The sequence below is a fragment of the Hippopotamus amphibius genome, chromosome 7 (assembly GCF_030028045.1).
Source record: "Hippopotamus amphibius kiboko isolate mHipAmp2 chromosome 7, mHipAmp2.hap2, whole genome shotgun sequence".
In the NCBI taxonomy this organism is placed as follows: domain Eukaryota; kingdom Metazoa; phylum Chordata; class Mammalia; order Artiodactyla; family Hippopotamidae; genus Hippopotamus; species Hippopotamus amphibius.
The window spans coordinates 70695945-70716849 of NC_080192.1; the positions used below are offsets into that span (position 1 = coordinate 70695945).

At 39.7% G+C, this 20905-nt stretch overlaps 1 protein-coding gene across 5 annotated transcripts; it reads right to left on the minus strand.

Moving 5' to 3' along the window:
- Nucleotides 1–5450: 5450 nt before the first annotated feature.
- On the minus strand, nt 5451–19805 carry KRCC1 (lysine rich coiled-coil 1). Of its 5 annotated transcripts, none has more exons than XM_057743121.1 (4): nt 19624–19804; nt 10365–10470; nt 9483–9593; nt 5451–6827 (listed from the first exon to the last, which is right to left on the minus strand). In XM_057743121.1, the coding sequence occupies exon 4, from the start codon at nt 6806–6808 to the stop codon at nt 6035–6037; it is 774 nt and encodes a 257-aa protein (XP_057599104.1). In that variant the 5' UTR covers nt 6809–6827; nt 9483–9593; nt 10365–10470; nt 19624–19804; the 3' UTR covers nt 5451–6034. The 5 variants fall into 5 exon arrangements, with proteins under 5 accessions (XP_057599104.1, XP_057599103.1, XP_057599105.1 ...); XM_057743120.1 differs by having other exon boundaries at nt 9483–9655; XM_057743122.1 differs by lacking the exon at nt 19624–19804 and adding an exon at nt 19395–19600.
- Nucleotides 19806–20905: the final 1100 nt, after the last annotated feature.

Below are 20905 nucleotides of genomic sequence, written 5' to 3' on the forward strand. Positions count from 1 at the left end.
CGGCCTGTGCCCACCGTCCGCTGCATATTCTCTCATACAGACTGAGGCCAGCGACTCCTTCCTTACCTTCAAAGTCGGTGGTAAACCCAGTTCCTCACCCTTGGCCCCGTGGGGAAGGCAGCACTTATCTGCCGGGTACCCCGACCCGCCGCAGCTCCTCCTGGCTTCCAGCTCCCTACATGGGGGGTGAGGGTTGAGGGGAGGTGTTTCAAACCTCGGAGCTGGAAGGAGACTGGGCTGGGCTCCAGAATAATCCTGGACAAATACATTTCTCTGAGCCTCAGCTTTCTTCCCTTCCTTGCATGTAAAATGGCGAGAGCAAGGGCACTTTCCTTTGAGGTGGCCGTGGGCGTGAGGTATACGAGGATGTTTACTATTTGCCAGGACCCAGGGCCCGGTGGGCACCCACTGTTATTAGGGACTCTGGTCTTTAGGCAATCTGTGATACATTGATTCGATTTGGCTATCCATCCTGCCTGTGGGGGTTGTCCTTTTCCTTGTATGGCAGAGGTCCATACTTTATACTCCGGGAGGAGCCAGCTAAGTCACTGAGTGCTCCTGCATCCATCCCTGGGGGGCGCAGGGGTGGGGGACAGGGGTGGTGGGGGTGGCAGCAGGGAATAGCCTAGAGTGCATCACCCCCCCCCCCCCGGCCCCCCAGTGGCTAGTGCTGTGGGCTGGGGCATGCACCTCGGGATCTTGACCTCCGCTGTCCCATCCTTCCAGTGCTTTTCATGGGCTTCCTCTGGCATTCTAGATTTGAGAACTGCTTATAAAACACTAAAACAGTGCACCCCAGCCGGAGGGCTGCCACCATTCCAGCCGGTAGAGGTCATTTGTTTTTCTTATGTTGAGTATTTACCTTGTGCCAAGAACTTCACATATATTTTCTCATTTAATCCTCAAAAGAACTCTCCAAGGGTAATTGTTTTATCTCCACATTATAGATGAGAAAACTGACTCAGATGAAGAAACTCACCTAAAATCATGTAGTATATAGTTTTTGCTGCATCATAAACTGCCACAAAACTTATGATTTAAAACAGCAACATTTATTTCTCATAGTTTTGTGAGTTGGCTGGCTCAGCGCGGGCTGGATGGCCAAAGTGCCTCGTATCTGGTGAAGAGGAAGAGAGTTCAATGGCAGCTGGGTGATGGGGACATAGCCATAAGTCTCATTATTCAGCAGGACTTGTACAAGGTGGCTGAGTTCTAAAAGTAGCATGAGGGCAAGTACAGGCACTTTCTAAATCTAGCTTGCATCATATTTGCTGTTCTCCCATTGGCCGAAGTAGGTCATGTGGCCCAGCCTTATTGGATGGGACACAAGGGGTGGCTACAGGGAGTGGTAATGATTGCTGCCACTTTCCCCTCTGACAAAGAATCTACCACACATGGCTTGTAAGGGCACACCTGGAATGCAAAACCCACATTGTCATAGTTGAAAGTTCAACTGTCTTGGAGTCTTGAAAATCCAGAACACTCTGAGCGTTGCCCAGCCAAGTCAACAAGCTATTGCCTGCACATGAGCAACTGTTTTGCAAATGTGTATACATATTGTCATTAATAAAAACAAACTGTATAGTTTTAAATGTTCCGCTTCATTGCTTATTTTCTTCTTTAGAGACTCCAAGTATGTTTGGGTCTCTTTTGCTCATCTTTTATCTTTATCAGCTTCTTGCAATATATAAATTTACTTTTATTGGATTATCTTCATTATTCTCCTTCCTAACCTTTATTTACCTTTTTTTAAAATATAAATTTATTTATTTATTGGCTGCATTGGGTCTTTGTTGCTGCACACAGGCTTTCTCTAGTTGCAGAGAGCGGTGGCTACTCTTCATTTTGGTGCACAGGCTCCTCATTGAGGTGGCTTCTCTTGTTGCAGAGCACAGGCTCTAGGTGTGCACACTCAATAGTCGTGGCACATGGGCTTAGTTGCTCTGCAGCATGTGGGGTCTTCCTGGAGTAGGGATGGAACTCATGTCCTCTGCATTGGTGGGCAGATTCTTAACCATTGTGCCACCTAGGAAGTCCCTATTTACCTGTTCTTTCTATGGGGTCTATACTCTTGTATTCCTTTTAACTTTTATTTCTGAAATGACTTTTTCTTTGACTAATTTTTTCCTGTATCTGTCAAGGTCATTGTTTAGAACCATGTCTGGCTCAAATTTGATGCTCAATGAGTATTTTTGACTAAAAAATATAATTACTTTTTTTTTTTTTTTAACTGCATTGTATTTTATTTTTCTTAGAATTAATTATTGTCTTTCTCAGTTGCATAGTTGTCTGGCCATTTTATTCCAAGTTTTTTTTTGCTTTTTGTTTTTTTTTCTGCTTTATGCACCTTTCTTAAAGCTTTAACTTTTCTTCATCTCTTTCAGCCTTGTTTGAAGTGTTCGGTTAGAGTTTTCATCTGAATGCTTTGTGTCTGTATTTTTCTGGTGTCTTCTTGTCAAAGTATTTTAGTTCACTTTTCTCTTGTAACACTTTGTGTGGCTAGATCATATTCTCCTCTTCCTTTCTAAAGTTTACATGAAATGTGCTGAGCTGGACTACCGTGAGGGCATTTCTGTGAAGGACTGGCCTAGGGTACATTTCCCAGCTTCATGATTTAAGGGCTCCCTCTTGCTATAGTGAAGGGCTCCAAATATGGCTACTTCTCTGTCTTTCAGAGCTAAGCTTGGTTCAGAAAAGTTTTTCTGCTCTATTTCCTACAGGGCTACAGGTCTTGATTGGCAAGGTGGTATTCTCATCTCAGATGTTGTATTTTGCTGTTGAACTTTCTGGGTTCTGCATCTGGGACCTTCCCCCGCTCCCTGCTATTGGAAACTTCTCTTTCCCTTACCCCCGGTGTTACTTCCCTGCTCAATTTGGTTTCTCAACCTGGCAGTTTTCTTTTCAGGTAAGACTTTGTCTTTCTGGAAGGAAATATTTGCTGGATATTTCTGAAATCCTCAGTGCTAGATGACCATGACACTATTTGATCGCCTGATACTCCCGTTGCTGCTTTTGCACTCACCAACTCAGAGCCTGTGATGACTTCTCCCAGTTTTCAGCTCTTCTCAGACCTATTAGTCCTGTTTAGTACAAATAAAACCAAAATAGTACCAGGGATAAATGATAGTTTGGGTCAGGATGGTGGCAATGAAGATGGAGAGACCTGAACAACAGGAGAGATAATTTGGTGATATAACCAGGAGGAATCACTGATGGCTCTGATGTAGAAGAGTATCAAGTGTGATTTTAGTGATTTTTGGCTCGAACAATTGAGATGGTGTTATTATTTGCAGAGATGGGGAAGACTGAGGGAAGAATGACTGGTGATGAGGGAAGTAAGTGCCCTTTTGGTGTCCCAGGTGGAAATAGCAACAAATGCTGTTAGTTAAAAGCCTAGAACTCAGGGGGGAAATCTAGTCTAGAAATAGAAATTTGGAGGTCATCAACTGTCTTAGTCAGTTTGGGCTGATATAACAAATTACGATAGACAGGGTGGCTCAGCTAGTTCTCTGACCACTTCTTAGAAGGGCACGAAGCCCATTCATGAGGGCTCTATCCTCATGACCTAATTACCTAATTACCTCATGACCTAATTACTGCCAAAGTCCTTCCTCCATATATCATTACATTGGGGATTAGATTTCAACACATAAATTTCGGGGAAGAAACAAACATTCAGCCCACAAATCAACACACAGGTAAATGTAAAGCCATGAGCCTGGATAGATCACTTAGGATGCGGATTTAGAAAGAGCAGTGGTCTAGGACAGGCCCCTGATGCAATATACATGATGCATTTAGAGGTGGGTGGAGGAGGAACCAGTAAATGAGACCATGGGGAGGAGCAGCTATGGAGGTAGGGAAAATCAGGAGAATGTGGTGCTATGGAAGCTGAGAGAGGAATGTGTCAAGGAAGAGGGTCTGATTAACCAGATGGAAGCTGCTGAGAGGCTGAATTGAATACAAGTAAAACAATATCCATTGGACTTGACAACATGGAAGTCTTTGGAGACCTTGATAAGAGCAGCCTCAGAGGAATGGTAGGATTAAAAACTAAAATAGGTGGAGGTGAGAATAAGAGATGTGAGTATAGACAGCTGGTGCAGACAAGATGATGTGAAAGAGAAAGGAGATAGCTGCAAGAGGGTGTGGGGTGTCAAGGGAGTTTTTTTGTTTTGTTTTGTTTTTTGAAGAGGGGAAACAGAAGCTTGTTTGCATATAATGGAATAATCCAGTAAAAGAGAAGAGATTCAAGGTGCAGGAGAGAGACAAGTCTTTGAGAATGTAAAATGGTGCAGGATTCAGTGCACGAGGGGAGGGATTTGTTTTTATTAAGAGCAGGGACACTATTATTGTAACAGGAGGGAAGACAGAGAACAGAATACTTAAGGGAAGTTTACAGATCTAGGGGTAGGACAGTGAATAAGTTCCCCTCTGAAGGCTTCTGTTTTTCTCACTGGAGTGTGGGTGAGGTCATCAGCTGAGAGAAAGGGGGCCTGTATGGGAGGCAGCAGGGAGGGGAAAGTTTGATGAGAGAGGGGAGAATATAAAAGACATCTCTGAGGGTGGGAAATTTACTAGGGAAACCTGATAGATTGGAGGCTTGTGGTCATTAGTTTAAAATAAAAAGTGTCACCTACCTTCTCTCCCTCCTCCCCTTCCTTCCTTTCTTCTTTGCTATTTGGAACCCACTGAGGTCGGACTAGGCAAGGTGGGGACCCAGAGAGGGGTCAGGGCTGAGTAAGGCAGCAGTCTAGCAAGGGTGGTGACACTGGTTACATGCAGAGGGTTGAATGGGGGAAGGGAATACATATAACTAAAAATAATTAGCAAAAAAATTAGCAAAATAATTTTAAAGTTAATATTGTAATAAACACGTAAGCACAACATTGTAGAATGCAAGGAGAGTTTTCACATCACAGCATCTTGTTGTTACTCAAGGCATTTTAGAGGCCAGTCCTTCTAGTTATATTTGACAAAAACAGTTAAGTGACCCCCCAAAGTCACATAACAGCTCGATGGCATAGCTGAGTCCAGAATCCTGGGGTCAGATTCCCAGGTCACCACTCCTTCTACAGCAAAATAGCAGCGCTCAAACACTTGATATGCTAGTTGTAGAAAAGGGGATTATCAGAACGAAAACGCTGGTCAGGAAAGAATATTCCAATGACATTTTTTTTTTTGCCACAGCAAGTAGCATGGGGGATCTAGTGGCATGGGGTTGGGGTGGGGGGGATCCCGACCAGGGGTGGAAGCTTGGATTCTTAACCACTGGACCGCCAGGGAAGTCCCTCTAATGGCATTTTCTCCAATTTCAACTATTTGGAAAAATTGTGGTCGTTCATAGATTTCTATCCTAAAAAGTGGGTTTAAATATGCTCAGTTATTGCTCTTTCAGAAGAAAATCTTCATTGAATAGGAACAGATCACTGACACAAAACAAAAAAAAATGTAGAAATTAGAACTTTATTATATTATAAACATTTCCAGAATATAAACTGATGTTGTATCAAGACTCCTTGAAACGTTTAAAACTGTATATAACTTAAGCTTATTACAATGTATGTCATTTTACACTTTCCAATCTAGAAAATATACTGCAAGTTAGATCTAGCAAAGGAAAAAAAAAGTCAATCTAAATTGCTTCACAGAGAAAACTAATGAATATAAAAATACCCACCCCAAACTAAAACCCAATCAAGAAATAGATTCTGTAAAGTCTATTAATCCTCCAATTTAAAAATAAATGACCTCCCAAGGGAAAAATACTTCCACCATCATAGCAATTTGATGAATAAAAGCAGAGCCACTCTCGTTAAGGGAAATTACATTATGGATAAGAAAAATGCAATAATGATTTCCGAAAATGAGGAAAAGCAATTTCCATGTTGGAGAGCAAGCCTACTAAATGTCTTCTGTTCACTCAATCTTTGTACCTGTTCACATGAGAAGAGCAACATGAACATGAACATCGTAAAACCAAGCTCCTCAACCATTTCTTCAGTTTAACCCCAGGAGAACCAGCACAAAACCTTCAAAATCCAAGGATAGACTGGTCCCAAAGCATCTCCTCCTCTGTCCTTTCTTTGCCTTGTTCCTTTTTCTCTTTTCTACGCTTACGTTCTTCTTTCTTAGAGGCTACATCTCGGCTTCTTTTCTCCTTTTGGTTCTTAAGCTTTTCTGTACTGCCTCTGACTGTTTCCACCTCTGTTTTGTTTCTTTGGATGCTCTCGTGTTTGTCTAAACTTATTTCCTCACAAGCTTTCTTCCTCTTATGCTTGGGCCGCTCCTCCTCTGGTTTTTCTCTGCCTTCCTCTGGGTGCCTTTTTCTCTTCCGATGTATCTGTTTATAACTAGCTTGATGGGCAATGGCACTGTTTCCTGAGGAGAGAGGCCTGTAAACTCCAGATTCTACACTGTATGAGCTACAGTTATACTCTTGCTGGCTAAAGTTCAGGGGTACTGGTTTTCCTGAGAAACGGTCCCCAGTGAATTGACAGTAGCTCAGGGAGTCTAGCCTCAGCCTGCTGTCATGCGCTGGTAGCCAATGAGGTAACCGATTTTCCACTGTTTGTGAAATACTGCATGATCTTGGGTAGGTTTGGACGGTTGCATATGGGAGTCTTTGATCAAACATTCTACACCTGGGTCTAGAATCAACCTCTTCTTTGTACCCACAGGTTTCCAAGTAATCCTCTCTCATCTTTCTGAAACAAGTCTTTGGCTCTAAGCCTCTGGCTTTCTGCACTTTGATATAATCTTCAAGTTCATCTTGAAAAGAGTCATATGTCTTCTTTGAATGCTTCATTAGGTTGACAAGGGATTCTCTGTAGAGAAGATGGAAGAAAATTCTTCTTACTAGATTATTTTACTCTGAATATTTCCTTTATTCTTGAAAAGAGTCTCAAAAAACAAAATAAAGAAGCCCAAACAAATTAAAACCTACTGTGGCATAAAAGTTAAATATGGTATTATATGCCAAAAAGGAACATCAGGAAGGGCAAATATTGCCTAGGCCATTCCCAAATACTTTTATCCTTCTCAGAAGTGGGATGAAGAGGGCAGAAAGGAGCTGACATATAGAATCCTTTTGTATGGCTAAAAATGTAAGGCATGTAGCAATGTATGGATATAAGGACTTACACATCCATGGTGAGTGGCCTGATCTGAATTTTTCAAATAATTTCTAAAGTTCAGATTAATCTGTTTTTTGTATATTGTTGTCTAAGAAAAGAGATCTTTAAAATCTTCTGTTTACTCAAAATAAAATAAACATAATACTCACCTGACTAGAGTATTGTAAGACAATAATAAAAGGATGTTTGTAAAATGGTTTGTGAATGCTGGAAATTAGAAATTCAGCTATAAGACAAAACTACTGGTAGGTAGAGGGCATGAGGAAAGATGAGGGAACAGAGTTCCGTATCTTCTGAATAGACTTGGATTTCATTCCGTTACTTATGATTGGTGAAAAAAACATTCTAGAATGCCTTCTGGTTTGTTCTCTATTAAAGCACCAGTGGGAGGGTTAAGGGAGGAAATGGAGGTGAAAGCTGAGAAGGGGTAGGATTTACGTAGAGAAAGGTTTCACCTTTAAAGCAGATATGCTAGCCTTTGTTTGCCTGTTTGAATTTTTTTGGCTGGGGGGGGGTGGTGGGGGGGGTGGGGAGTAGAGGGCAGTACAACTACTATTTCTCTTTCTTTCCCCACCTCAAATCCTGCATCACAAATTTAGCAGAAAATGTCAGAAAATGTACTCACTATGAGATGATAATGCCCTAGATAGTCTTGGTGTTACACTTTATTTTGAAAAATTAGGAGGCAGCTTAACACAAGTAGAATCAAACATTTCTTTCCTTTAACACAAACAAGTCTGACAGAAATCTAGAGTCACTAACAATCAACTAGCTTTACTGACAATTTGAGATTGAAAAGAAAGTCTAAATGAAGCCTAATTTGGTGAGTCAGAAATTTAGCTCCTATTTAAATTGAATAAGATAAAAATTCCAGTTAGAGCAAAATAATGTAACAAATAATTGATTAAATATGGGCAAAAAAACCTGAATAGGCACTTCAGAAAAGACTATATACAAATGGACAATAAGCACATGAAAGACGCTCAATATTATTCGTAATCAAGTAAATGTCAATTAAAACCATGAAGAGATACTACCATGCACTCACTAGAACAACTGAAATGAAGGAGACTCGTGAAGAAATGTAACAACTGGAATTCTCATACATTGCTGGTAGGGATGCAAAATGGTACAGCTACTTAGAAAACAGGCTGGTAGTTTCTGAGGAAGTTAAACATACACCTACCATATGATCCACTTATTCCACTCCTAGACATTTACTCCAAAGAAAAGGAAGTATATGTCCATATAAATATACATGAATATACATGAATGTTCATAGCAGTTTTATCTGTAATAGCCCCAGAAAGGGAAAAAAAACAACCCAAATATTGATCACCAGGTGAATGTATAAATCAAATAGTAGTATATCTATAGAATGGAATCAATGATAAAAAGGAATAGACTATTGATATGCTTGAAATGGATGAATCTCAAAATAATCATGCTGAATGAAAGAAGCCTGACAAAAAGAGTACGTGATATATGATTCCACATACATAAAACTCTCGAAAATGCAAACTAATCTACAGTAACACAGTGGTTGCTTGGGAACGTGGCAGGAAAAAGGAGGAGGGAGCTATTATAAAGGGTATGTTTAGGGGTATGGATACGTTTACTATCTTAATTGTGGTGATCATTCCATGGGGATATACACCTTTCAAAACCTATCAAATTGTATAACTGGAATATGTACAGATTAGTGTATGTCAACTATACCTCAATAAAACTGTTAAAAGTCACTAGTAAGATTAAAAAGATGTTGATAATTGTTAAATTGGATGATGGGTTCGTGAATGTTCATAATACTCTTTTCGCTATTTATATGTTTAAAAATGTTTTATAGTGAAAAGATTTTATTTCATACCCCCTAGGATGGCTATACTCAAAAACAGAGATGATAATAATAAGTGTTGGCAAAGAGGAGGGAAAACTGGAAACTTCATTTATTCTGGGTGGGAAGGTAAAATGTGTAGCTACTTTGGAAAACAGTTTGGCCGTTCCTTAGAATGTCAAACATAAGAGTTACCACATAACCCCAGCAATTTCACTCCTAGGTATACACCCAAGAGAACTGAAAATCTATGTCCACACAAAAACTTGTACAAACATGTTCACAGCAGCACTATTCCTAACAGCTAAAAGTAGAAATGACTCAATGTTCATCAACTGATAAGTAAAACGTGGCAATTCACACAATGGGATATTATTCAGCAATAAAAAGGAATGCAATACTAATAAATGGTACAACACGGATAAACCTTGAAAACATGCAGAGTGAAAGAAGCCAATCCCAAAAGATCACAGATGGTGCAGAGACCAATGAAGAGGTGAATGGAACCTTACCCTTATCAGGTTGAGAACTTGGTAGAGAAATTTGATCATATTCACCCATTAATTGCTTCATTTTTTTAGCGTGAACTTTCCCCAAATGGTGAGACCACAACAACTGAGGAGCTAAAAACCATGACGCAGAGATTAAAAAATCTACTTTTGTCCAATACTCCACTCCCATTTACCTAAAACCAAGCACAATCTTATTATAATGATTAAATAATTCTAAGTTCAGAATCACATCAACATAGATTAATCATCTGAAAACTCACAAAATGCATCTTCAATTTCTTATTTTGCTTCCTGTAAATCTGAAAGTAAAGCTAACTTTTTGAGTATGTATTTTACCCTTGAAAAATAAATAATATGAAATTGGGACATTTGTAGAGACATGGATGGACCTAGAGACTGTCATACAGAGTGAAGTGAGTCAGAAAGAGAAAAACAAATATACATTAACACATATATGCGGAATATAGAAAAATGGTACAAATCAACCAGTTTGCAAGGCAGAAATAGAGACACAGTTGTAGAGAACAAACATATGGACACCAAGTGGGGAAAGTGGGGAGGGTTGGGGGGGAATGAATTGGGAGATTGGGATTGCCATATATACATTACTAATAAGAAAAAAATACAAAACTGTACACTCTAAATACATTCAGTTTATTGTATGTCAACTGTATCTCAATAAAAGTTCTTAAATAAATAATATTATTTATTTTAGAGAAAGGGATTCAAAATTTATACCTCTGAATTTAAAGATAGCACTCATGAGTTTTAATATATTTAGTCTGAACTAAGAGTTTTAGAGTTTTGCTTGCTTTCAAGTCAAAGTATCAGCTTCAGTGTAAATAATGCTAACAGTTTAAAAGTCCTTTATTTTCAACCTACCTCATGATGTGAAATCCACTGTGATTCAAATTATGGCACTATGCCTTATAAGCCTTCTACAGAAGGTATCTGTAACAAGTTCAGTCTTTGCCCATTCACGTGGTATCTATGAACAAAACAGAGGAGGGTAAGACATTTAAACTAATATTTTCAGTCTTAACTGGGTATCATTTCATATAGCATCTCAAATCTTAATTTCTTGAGTGCTTGCAAGGCTAAAGTACTAGCTTTTGCTCATTAGAATGGCAATTTTAGTATGAAAACATTTAGTAAGCCTCTGATATTTGATATGGTAATATATTTTTTAGTCCAGAAAATATCATTCTGAAGGAGAAGTTATTGGGGCACTAGCAGGACTGTGGACTTTATGGAAATGATCTGGGGCATCCAGCCTTAGTACTTTGTGTCTTACGGCAGACACATTACTGACTGCTACTGACCTTTGTAATTGCTAAAATCCCATCTCTCAGCATGCTGGCTGACTTCTCCCATCTGGTACTTAATGTAATTGACTTATTTTTCTAAACGCAGGACTTTATACTTCATTTGTTATGGTTTTAGGCCACCATTCCTATCTCTGACAATCTTTAAAATTTAAATTCCTTTAATCTTGACATTTGCTACGTCTCCCACATATAGTTTTTTGTTTGTTTGTTTTTTGTTTTGTTGTTGGCGGTGGTTCTTTTTTTTTCCTTTTTTTTTTTTTTTCTTTTTTGGCTGCACTGTGCGGCATGTGGAACCAGGGATCGAACCCATGCCTGGCGTCTTAACCACTGGACCCCCAGCGAAGTCCATCCCACACATTGTTTTTCTATGCAGTCAGTCTACGTGTTCATCTGTGTTACTGGTGAAAACTTTAAGTAGGAAGAGAGTAAGATAATACCTATGGCATACTACAAAGAATCCACCCTTTCCCTTCATCTAGGATTGGTCTATTCATTACCAATAAGAAAGATATTAAGAATTTCATAGAATCAGAGTTTATTCCAAAATTAAATTCATCTTTTTGAACACTTTATGTTTCTCCATTCCGCTCCCCACCATCCTCCTTCTCATGAATCTGATTATTCAAACCTATTTATATTATACCAAAGGTTTATTTTTCCATGTTATTGATATTTGAAAAATACATGACGTCTTCCTAAATTGTAACTATTCTTTCTACAGCAATGATTCTCAATATCAATCATTTTGCCCAAAGCATTCTATACAGGCAGACAAGTGAACTCTTATTGCCTGGAGGTCTAGGGAGCATACAGCCTAGAGATCAATCACAAAAAGATGTAAATATTTCAAGTTTTATGGTTTACCTTAAAAACTCATGAACTTTTTTTTCCCCTCAGATCTTTACTGGGGTATAACTGTTTTACACTGCTGTGCAGTTTCCACTGTACAACAAAGTAAATCAGCTGTATTTACACATATATCCCCATATCCCCTCCCTCCTGAGCCTCCCTTCCCTACTCCCTACCCTATCCCTCTAGGTCATCAAAAAACTCATGAACTTCTTGAATTCTAGCCTTAAGACATCCATTTTATATAAAAGCTTTAATCTTTAATAAAATGTGCCATTTCAACTTCAAGTACCTCCTGGCACACTGCTGGATACCCCAAAATCTCAGGGAAAACCGAGTGTCCTCATTGAAGAATATGATCCACAACATCCTTCTGATCCAACAGATGGTTCATAAAAGAAAATTCACTTGTACTTTTAGTAAACCTGAAGTTGCCTTTTACGGTCACTTCAAAGTATTACATTTACAAGCCACCTATTAATAATTTGTTCTGTAACACTTACCCAGCATTGTCCTTACTATGTACCAGGTACTATTTAAGCACTTAAAAATAGTAACTAATTTTATCCTCCAAAGAAGTCTATGGGCTAAGTACTATTATTATTCATAGTTAATAGGTGAAGAAACTGAGGCATAGAAAAGTTAAGAGACATGTGTCTGATTGCAGTTAGTAAATGACAGGGGCAATCCGGCTACAGAATCTGTTATTAACTGATATGCTTGGCTGCCTTTCCAACTGATATAAAACTTCTCAGTCCATATTCTGGAATCCACTCCTTCCCTTTTAAAAAACCTGAAACATTTTCTTATCTCCAGGGCTTTACATATCTCTCCAGTAAAAAAAAAAGAAAAAAGAAAAAGAAAAATAAGCCACAAAAGGGGGGAATGCATTCTTATCTCATACATCTGACAAAGGACTTATATCTAGAATAAAGAACTCTTATGACTCAATAATAAGACAAACTCAATTAAAAATGGGCAAAATATTTGAACAGACACTTCAGAAAAAAAAAATATAAACAGCCAAGTAAATGTGATTTAAAAGCACAATGAGAAAACATCACACCATCATTAGCATGACTAAATTAAAAGGACTGAAAATACCAAGTGTTGGTAAGGATGCTGAACTGGAACTCCCATATGCTACTGGTTAGAATTTAAAATGGTACAACTTTACAGCTTGACAGTTTCTTTAAAAGTTAAATACCTACTATATGATCCAGTCATTTCACTCGTACTTGCCCAAGAGAAATGAAAACATACGTCCGTGCAAAGACCTGTACGTGAATATTCATTACAGCTTTATCTGTAACAGCCCAAAGCTGAAACAACCCTAATGTCTATCAACAAGGGAATGGGTAAACAAAATGTGCTATATCCATACAACAGAATTATTCAGCCGTAAAAAGAAAAAAACAGCAATACAGGCAAGATGGATGAATCACAAAAATCATCATGCTGAGTAAAAGACACAAAGAAGTAATTACTACGATTCTACTTATTAAAAGTTCTAGAAATGCAAACTAATCTATAGTGATAGAAAGCAGATTAGTGATTACTGGGGACAGGGCTGGAGGGAGGGATGGACTGTAAAGGGGCAGGAGGGAAGGGGCAGGCGGGAACTGTTGGAGTTGGTGGAAATATTTGGTATTTTGTTTATGAAGGTGGTTTCATGGGAGTATACACCTGTCAAAAACTCCCTACACTTTAAATGAGTGCTGTTTATTTTTTAAGTACAGTATACCTCAGTAAAGTGTACGAGAGGAGCTTAAAGATCTATAATGAATGTTTTGAAAAAAAAATTCTACCTTAATTTGTTAAACTGAAATATATATATTTGTTGTTGTTGTTGTTGCGTGGCATGCGGGATCTTGGTTCCCCAACCAGGGATCAAACCCGTGTCCCCTGCAGTGGAAATGTGGACTCTTAATCACTGGACCACCAGCGAAGTCTCTAAGCTGGATTTTTAAATGTTGGTGTTGTTTCCAGAAAGATCATCCACCTAACAAAGCTCAAGTGACCTATGCAGAATTACTGGTTGTCATACTATGTTCATTACCTCACTGCTTCTAGGAGCCAGACATAGGGACTCTAGGGTCAGTTCTGGCACTTAGTTCTATAGGCTTGATCAAGTTTCTAAGCCTCTTAAATAGGATATAACATACACCTTAGAGCTGTTGTGTGTCTTAAGGCAATTAATAAATGTAAAGTGCTTAGAAGAGTGTATGGCATATAGTAAGTGTGGTACAACTGAGCTGTTTTTATTGTTATTCAGGATTCCATCTATTTAACTGACAGAATGAAATGTTTTTCCAATCAATTATTCTAGTAAATACAGAAAGCCAAATAAAGAAAAGGTTATGGGTAAACAGGTCAGGAGTGCCTGACGGGAGTACAGAATTCTTTGTATTTCAAGCTAATTCACGTTTTAGGACTTTTTTTTTTAAATGAAAGCTGAAAGTTCAACTTGATCGTTATCTTTTGTGATTGCTCTGATTTTAAATCAACTCTTTATAAAGATTTCAGTTTATGTCCCGTGTTAATGTGTGTTATATATACTTTATTGTCTAAAGGAATATGGAATGTCAAGCAGAAACACCCAGGCTATTTACAAGCTGGTATTAGGTCTCAAGCAAGAAATAGTTTGCCTCTTCTAAATCTCATTTGGAATATTTTTTCAGATGTACCTTCTAAAATTTTTGGAAAAAATCTAGCAAAATTCTGAAAACTTGACAGTCCTATTTGTATACCACAAGCCTAGCTATAGATGAACACCCACAATGCCATCTACTTCCAGGAAAGATATGGTGGAAAGAGAAAGAAAATGGAATCTTTTATTTTGGAGAAATGAAATCATGCACGTTGTTATTCAATAGCTATACAAGGCTTGGTCTTTTTCATTTCAGTATTGGTAGGTAAAGCTGTTGCAAAAGCTAAGGTAATAAAAATGGTGCACGTGAACTACTGAGTTAAATATGAAGTACATGAATAGTATGACTCACTTGTAATTCAAAACTGTCTAAAAAGCATTTCATATCTTAATAAAATACTAAGAACCACTCCACTTTTCCTAATTCTAGACCTGTCAAAGAATTTGTTACATTCCAATCACCCTTTCAGAAATCACAAAACCTGAATTTAACTTTTGCATTGTGTGAAATACGTTAATATGCCTCACTAGGTTTAATAGGTTATGTGCAATGTTATGCAGCATTCACTATGCTTTGTTAAAATTATCCAAAAGTATTTTGTTTTTGATGCAGCAGTAAATAGTATTTTAAAAAACTCAACATCTAATTGCTTGTTGCTAACATTTAAAAATACTTACTATTGGTTCTGTATATTGACCTTGTATTTTGTGTCCTTGCTAAACTTATTTTAGTAGCCTTTTCCAAAATTCCATGGGGTTTCCTACTGATCATAGCATCTGCAAACAGAGAGTGTGATTTCTTCCTCTCCAGTCTGTAAATCTTGTTTTTTTTCTTGCCTGACTATATTGGTTAGGACCTCCTGTACAATACTGAAAAGCAGTGGTGAGAATGGACATCCTTGCCTTGCTCCTGGCTCTTGAGATTTGTAGTCTTTTAATACCCTTATAATCTTAGGAAAGAGTAAGTAGAGCACAGCATGTTTTAGGAGACTAGGTAGCTGATTCTGTTATCTTAACCAAAGTATGCTGTTTCATTCCTTTTTAACTTTGAGGGTCAAATTCCCTTCAAGAAGTTTTGAGAGATGCAGCTGTATAGCTGTTAGCATCATGAATATTCTTAACTGTGTTAGTTATTAGCCTTGCCTTTACAGGAAATGAGATTAGTATGTGACCTACGAGTCTGCCAAGCTCTCTGCTATTTTACCCTAATACATCACAAAAGTACCAGGATTTACTATGGCACATTTCCAATGACAACACACAAAGGAGTTAACAAAATCATTAACTGGGAGCACTAGTTACACATTTAGTACAAAATTTATGTCTCTATTTATTTATTCTGGCCGTGCTGTGCTGCTTGTGGAATCTTAGTTCCCCAGCTTGGCCAGGCTGTGAAAGCACTGTTGCCTAACCACTGGCACTCCAGGGAATTCCCTATGTCTTTATTTAAACTAAGCCTTTGAACATGAATAATCATAAGTAATCTATGGCTAGCTAGCTCAAGGATCTTGCTTGTGAAATTAGTTTTACTTGAACCCAAGGCAGACATCCTACATCAGAATGCCATCAAACACACGCCATTCCTTCCAGAAGGTCAGTAAATGTGAATGGGTCTGTAAGAATGATCATGTTCTAACATACAGTATCTGCTTCATGGTAGGAGCTCTAAATGTTTTCTGAATAATTGTAAGAAGGGCTATTAGCTAGATTTTCTGTCATTTGACTTGAAACTCTGCTTACTATCAGGAAAACAAAGGAACACTTTTGACAACTGCTATGTAAATGGATTTATGATCCAATAAGCAGTGAGAAATGTTCTTCATTCTTAAAACTAGTCTAATTTTGTTGTCTTCAAAAGAAGCAGATAAGCAAGAACTGCTTGCTGTGGTTTTGTTTTCTACTACTTCTTAGGAATATTATCACTCAATAAAAATTTTTTTAACTGTCAAAAATATTTAAGAAACTTCATTTAATGAATTACAGAGTGTCCTGGAAAATCTTACTACACGTTGACTATAAATGTGATGTATATTTCTTTTCATATGTCTGCTCATGTGCTATTTCTTTGAATTTTTGTGACTGAGTTTAATTTCTCAACTTCCTATTTGTAATCTTACACCTTCTATATATTCCCTGCTTGCAAATTCTTAATTCTCACTGATCTTTACTATCAAGCCCAATACAGAGGAACTCCTTATAAGAGTGTTACAGCTATAGGTGAAAACGGGTCTGCTGTTTTAATAGTCCTATCAGGATCTTGAAAGTGAGAGTGGAATTTTAATAACTGGAAGCATGACAATTCTTTGATATTTTTGGAGGAATCTCCTAATAAAGTCTAAGAGAAAAAAGATACTGGCCAAGTACTAGGCAAATTTTTTTTCTCTTGTTCATGTATAATTGGCAATTACATTATGCTTTTATTAAGATCTAAGTTAAAAATACACTGCATCCTAATTGTTTTAAATAGCATTATCAAATATTTACCATTTGTTAAGTAGCAGTTAACTGAACAATTAAGGATATTTACTTAAAGTGACAAGAGGTAATATTTAGGTAACAAACTGTATTTTATTTTTCAAATCCTAGTGAATAGTCTCAACCATAACTGAAAAGATTTCATTACTCTTTGAATGTCATTTGATGGCCATCATATGGCAAAGTTTCATGTTTTATGAATTGCTGTTCTAATACACAGCCAAGCCAAATCAGTTCACAATTTTAAAGCTGTCAAGGACCTCAGTTTGGTGACTGCAGACTTCCTCAACCTTGACACTTTGACATTTTGTGTAGGATGATCCTTTGCTGTGTGTCTATGCTGATGCTCTATGCATATTAGGTTGTTTGTGGCATCTCTGGCCTATACCTAGTAGATACCAGTAGCACCTTGCTAACCAAGCCCTTCCTTGTCCAGTGGCAAAAACCAAGAAAAAAAAATCTCCAAACATTGTTAAATGTCCTCTGAGGTTGGGGTGGGACAAAAGCACCCCTGGTTGAGAACCACTCTGTTAGGCTAGTCCAGCTCCCCTCCCACAGATGACAAAACTCAAGTCCAGGAAGTTTAGGACTTAGTGTCATACAGCTAGTTGAGAAATTAGCACTAGAACCTATTAATAGTCAAGGCTCCTGTTCAAGTACCCTCATAGCACCTTGAAGTAGTACAGAAAGCTAACTGCCAGCATCGTGTGAACTTTTTTTAAGTCTTTAGTAATTGCATATATTCAAAGTCAATGCAAAAAACAAACAAACAAAAAAGCCCAACTCTGGAAAAAGCTGTTTTCTCCATGAGAAACTGTTTCCAAATCTGTGATCTAGCTAAGGAAGCTAAAATGAATTGTAGTCTTGACACCTACAAACTGCTCAGGCTTGTTAGTGAAAGGCAGGAAGTTTGGTATGAAAGCAGAAAATTTAATTTTATTTTCTATCTCAAAACGATATTAACCCAGGCTGACTGAAGGCACTAAATCTAGTCTTCTGAAGGTTGCCTTCACTGAGGGACTTAATGGAACATCATTTGGTTGCAATGAATTTCTAATTTCCATTTTTAGTTGAATGGAATTTATATAAAGTGCTTACAAAATGTTCTAAGAAATTTATAATACTTTACTGTTTTGACATTCCGCCAAGTGAAAGGTATAAAAGACGACCAAAGAGTACACAAAAATAGAGTATACTGTGGAAAGAGGATGAAAATAAAAATTATTTTAATGAAGTTAGTATATTTACTGCTCTCCCTCAAGAAAAAGGAAATTAAATTATCCAACAATGCTCTGGCTTCCACCATCTTTCTCTCTGGAGACAAAAGACAACCTAAGCAACACTGCAAATACTAAAAATTATGAAACTGAAGATGGCTGAATGTTTTACTAGAACTTCTGCAGTGGGATCAAGCTCCACCACCTAAAATCATTTCTAAAACTGAAAGCCTAAATTAACAGTTTGGAACTAGCAATTTGTTTGCAGGTATACAGTACTTGTAAGAACTCAGACACCTCTTAGATTGAGATGATCAAGAAATAGCTTTTTGTGTTAGGGAGAATGTGTTGGTGAAAACTGTAAAAACTCTAGGCAGGTACACTCTTTCCAAACTTCTGCACAAAGAGTCTGGATCAAACTTTAACATGGCTTCTAGCAGCCTGTGGCTGCAACCCTCCGAGGATCTAGACCCATTTTGAGTTCAGGCCTGGAAAAGCTCAGGGCTGTCAAAAGACATTTACCGTGTGTTCTAGCCAACACCTGATGATAGGTCCCTGACCTCTTTTTAAGACTACTCACTAAAAAGGGTTTATAACTGTGAATTCTTCCTCTGTCCCTTTGAGATGTATGTGTACCTCCTACAACTCAGAAGTGTCTTTCTCAAGGATCTGAAAGCCATTCCTCTTAAGTGTAATCATCAGGAAGGACAGGGCCCGCCTCCCAGTCTGTGGGAAAATTGCATCGTCACTTCCATAATTGCCAGCAAGCTGACACTGCTCGCCTATAGCATGGACACTGCCCAACCCTCTGTAATTCTGTAATTTCCTTACGCTCCTTGAACCCCACCTTTCCCCATTCCTTTATTTAAAATCCCCAGTCACCTCTGCGCAAATCAGAATGGAGCTCAGCTCTTTTCCTACTGCCAACAGTTACTGAATAAAAGCTGTTTTTGCCATCCTAACTGATGTCCTTCTTTATTATCTTCGACACTGGTAGATACATATTAAAACTCAGACCACTATCAAGACAGGCTTGTAAAATCTCAGAGGGTTGTTTTACAGGGTGTTATCCTCAAAAACCCAGGAAAACTCTACAGAGTGAACCCTAAAAAACCTCACCCCCTTTTCTCTTCCTCTAGGACCCCAGCAACTTTAAGCTCGCGTGTTTACTTCCTACTCTCCCCAAACTCCAAACCCCACTTCTCCCTATGTGTGAGTGAGGTCGCTACTTTCCAGGCTGCTGATTTCACCCAGCGCAGCCCTTCCACGTCGGGGGCCTTTCCCTCTCCTTGTCTCTGTCCTCTCCATCTCCGAGTGTCCTCATCACCCCCTTCCCTCTCCCTGACGCTTCAGATCCACGGCCTCGGCCTGGTCGCCTCTCTCCCGCTCCAACCTCGGCGTTCCCGGCAGAGGAGGCGTCCCTTCTCCCTCCACGATCCGCGTGGGGGCTCCGGAGCCCGTGTCCCGGGGCGGCGGGTGGGGAGGGGAGCGCAGGGCCTCCGGCCCCTTCCGGGTCGGCCATTTCGCACTCTCGGGGCTCCGGGCGCGCCCGGCCTCCACCGGGCCGCGGGGTCAAGGGGTTGAAGGCCGGGGCCGCCCCCGCCGCCGCGGCGGGAACTCACCTTCTCTGAGGCAGGGGCGGCCGTCTACAACTACTGTCCCCCTCCCCGCCAACGCCGCCGGCCGGGGGATAGGCCAAGGTGGAGGTGGCGGAGAGGCAGGGACAACCGCTGCCGCCACCGCCGCCTCCGCCGCCGAGCAGGCGGGACAGGAGGAGGAGGCGGAGACCGGACTTCCTGGGGGGGAAGTCGCCGCCACCACCCGCGGGTGACTGGACGGCCCCGCCGCCTTAGTGGCAAGGCGCGCTACTGCGCTTGCGCAGTCGCCCCGCTCCCAGACAGCCCCTTTAGCCCCGCCTTTCTGTCTGCCCCGCCTCCTCCGCCCGCTATTTCCGGGGCTCTGATCTAACCTGGCGGGCGCCCTCCTTTCTTCTGCTTTACATACATCTGTCGGTTGAAAGGGAGGAAAAGCTCCTGAGGCCTCTTACTTTGCGAGAGTGACTCTGAAACTAATGAATAGAAGTCTGGAAGTCCTCGGATACTACCTCCAAAATACATGCTTTCCTGTTTTATCTGTTTTTCCTTTCCTGGTTAGAGCCCTTAGGCAGAGTAGATTAAGCAAAATCCTTGATCATGATATGTTGTCATCATTGCTCCATAAATGACCTTTTCCTCGCTCCTTCTGGCTCCCTCAGTGTTTGCGTGTATATACACACGTTCATCTCATCCTCTCATTCTCTGTCTCCGAAAGAAATCACTACCCTGGTTTGTAGCCATTATTTCCTTTTATGTGTTTATATATTTATCACATATCTGTGTGGCAGGGGAAAAAGTTTAGATTGTTTTTGAATTTCCTAAGATTTATGGCTTTCTCTAGCGGTATTCTGGGACTTGTTTCACTTGACATTTCGAGGTTCATCCAAGCTGTTGCCTATAGTTGTTATTTATTCGTTTCACCGCTGTACAATATTCCACCCATTTTTTTAATCATTAATCTATCTGGAATTTACTTTCACTTGAGGTAGGGCTGTAACTTTTATTTTTTTAATTTACTTGTGCATTTATTTATTAGCTGCATTGGGTCTTCGTTACTGCACATGGACTTTCTCTAGTTGCGGGAGCTGGGTCTACTCTTCCTTGCCGTGTGTGGGCTTCTTGTGGTGGCTTCTCTTGTTGTGGAGCACAGGCTGTAGGTGCGGGCCTCAGTAGTTGTGGCTTGTAGGCTCTAGAACGCAGGCTCAGTAGTTGTGGCACACGGGCTTAGTTGCTCCGGGGCACGTGGGATCTTCCTGGACCAGGGGTAAAACCCACGTCCACTACATTGGCAGGCGGATTCTTAACCACC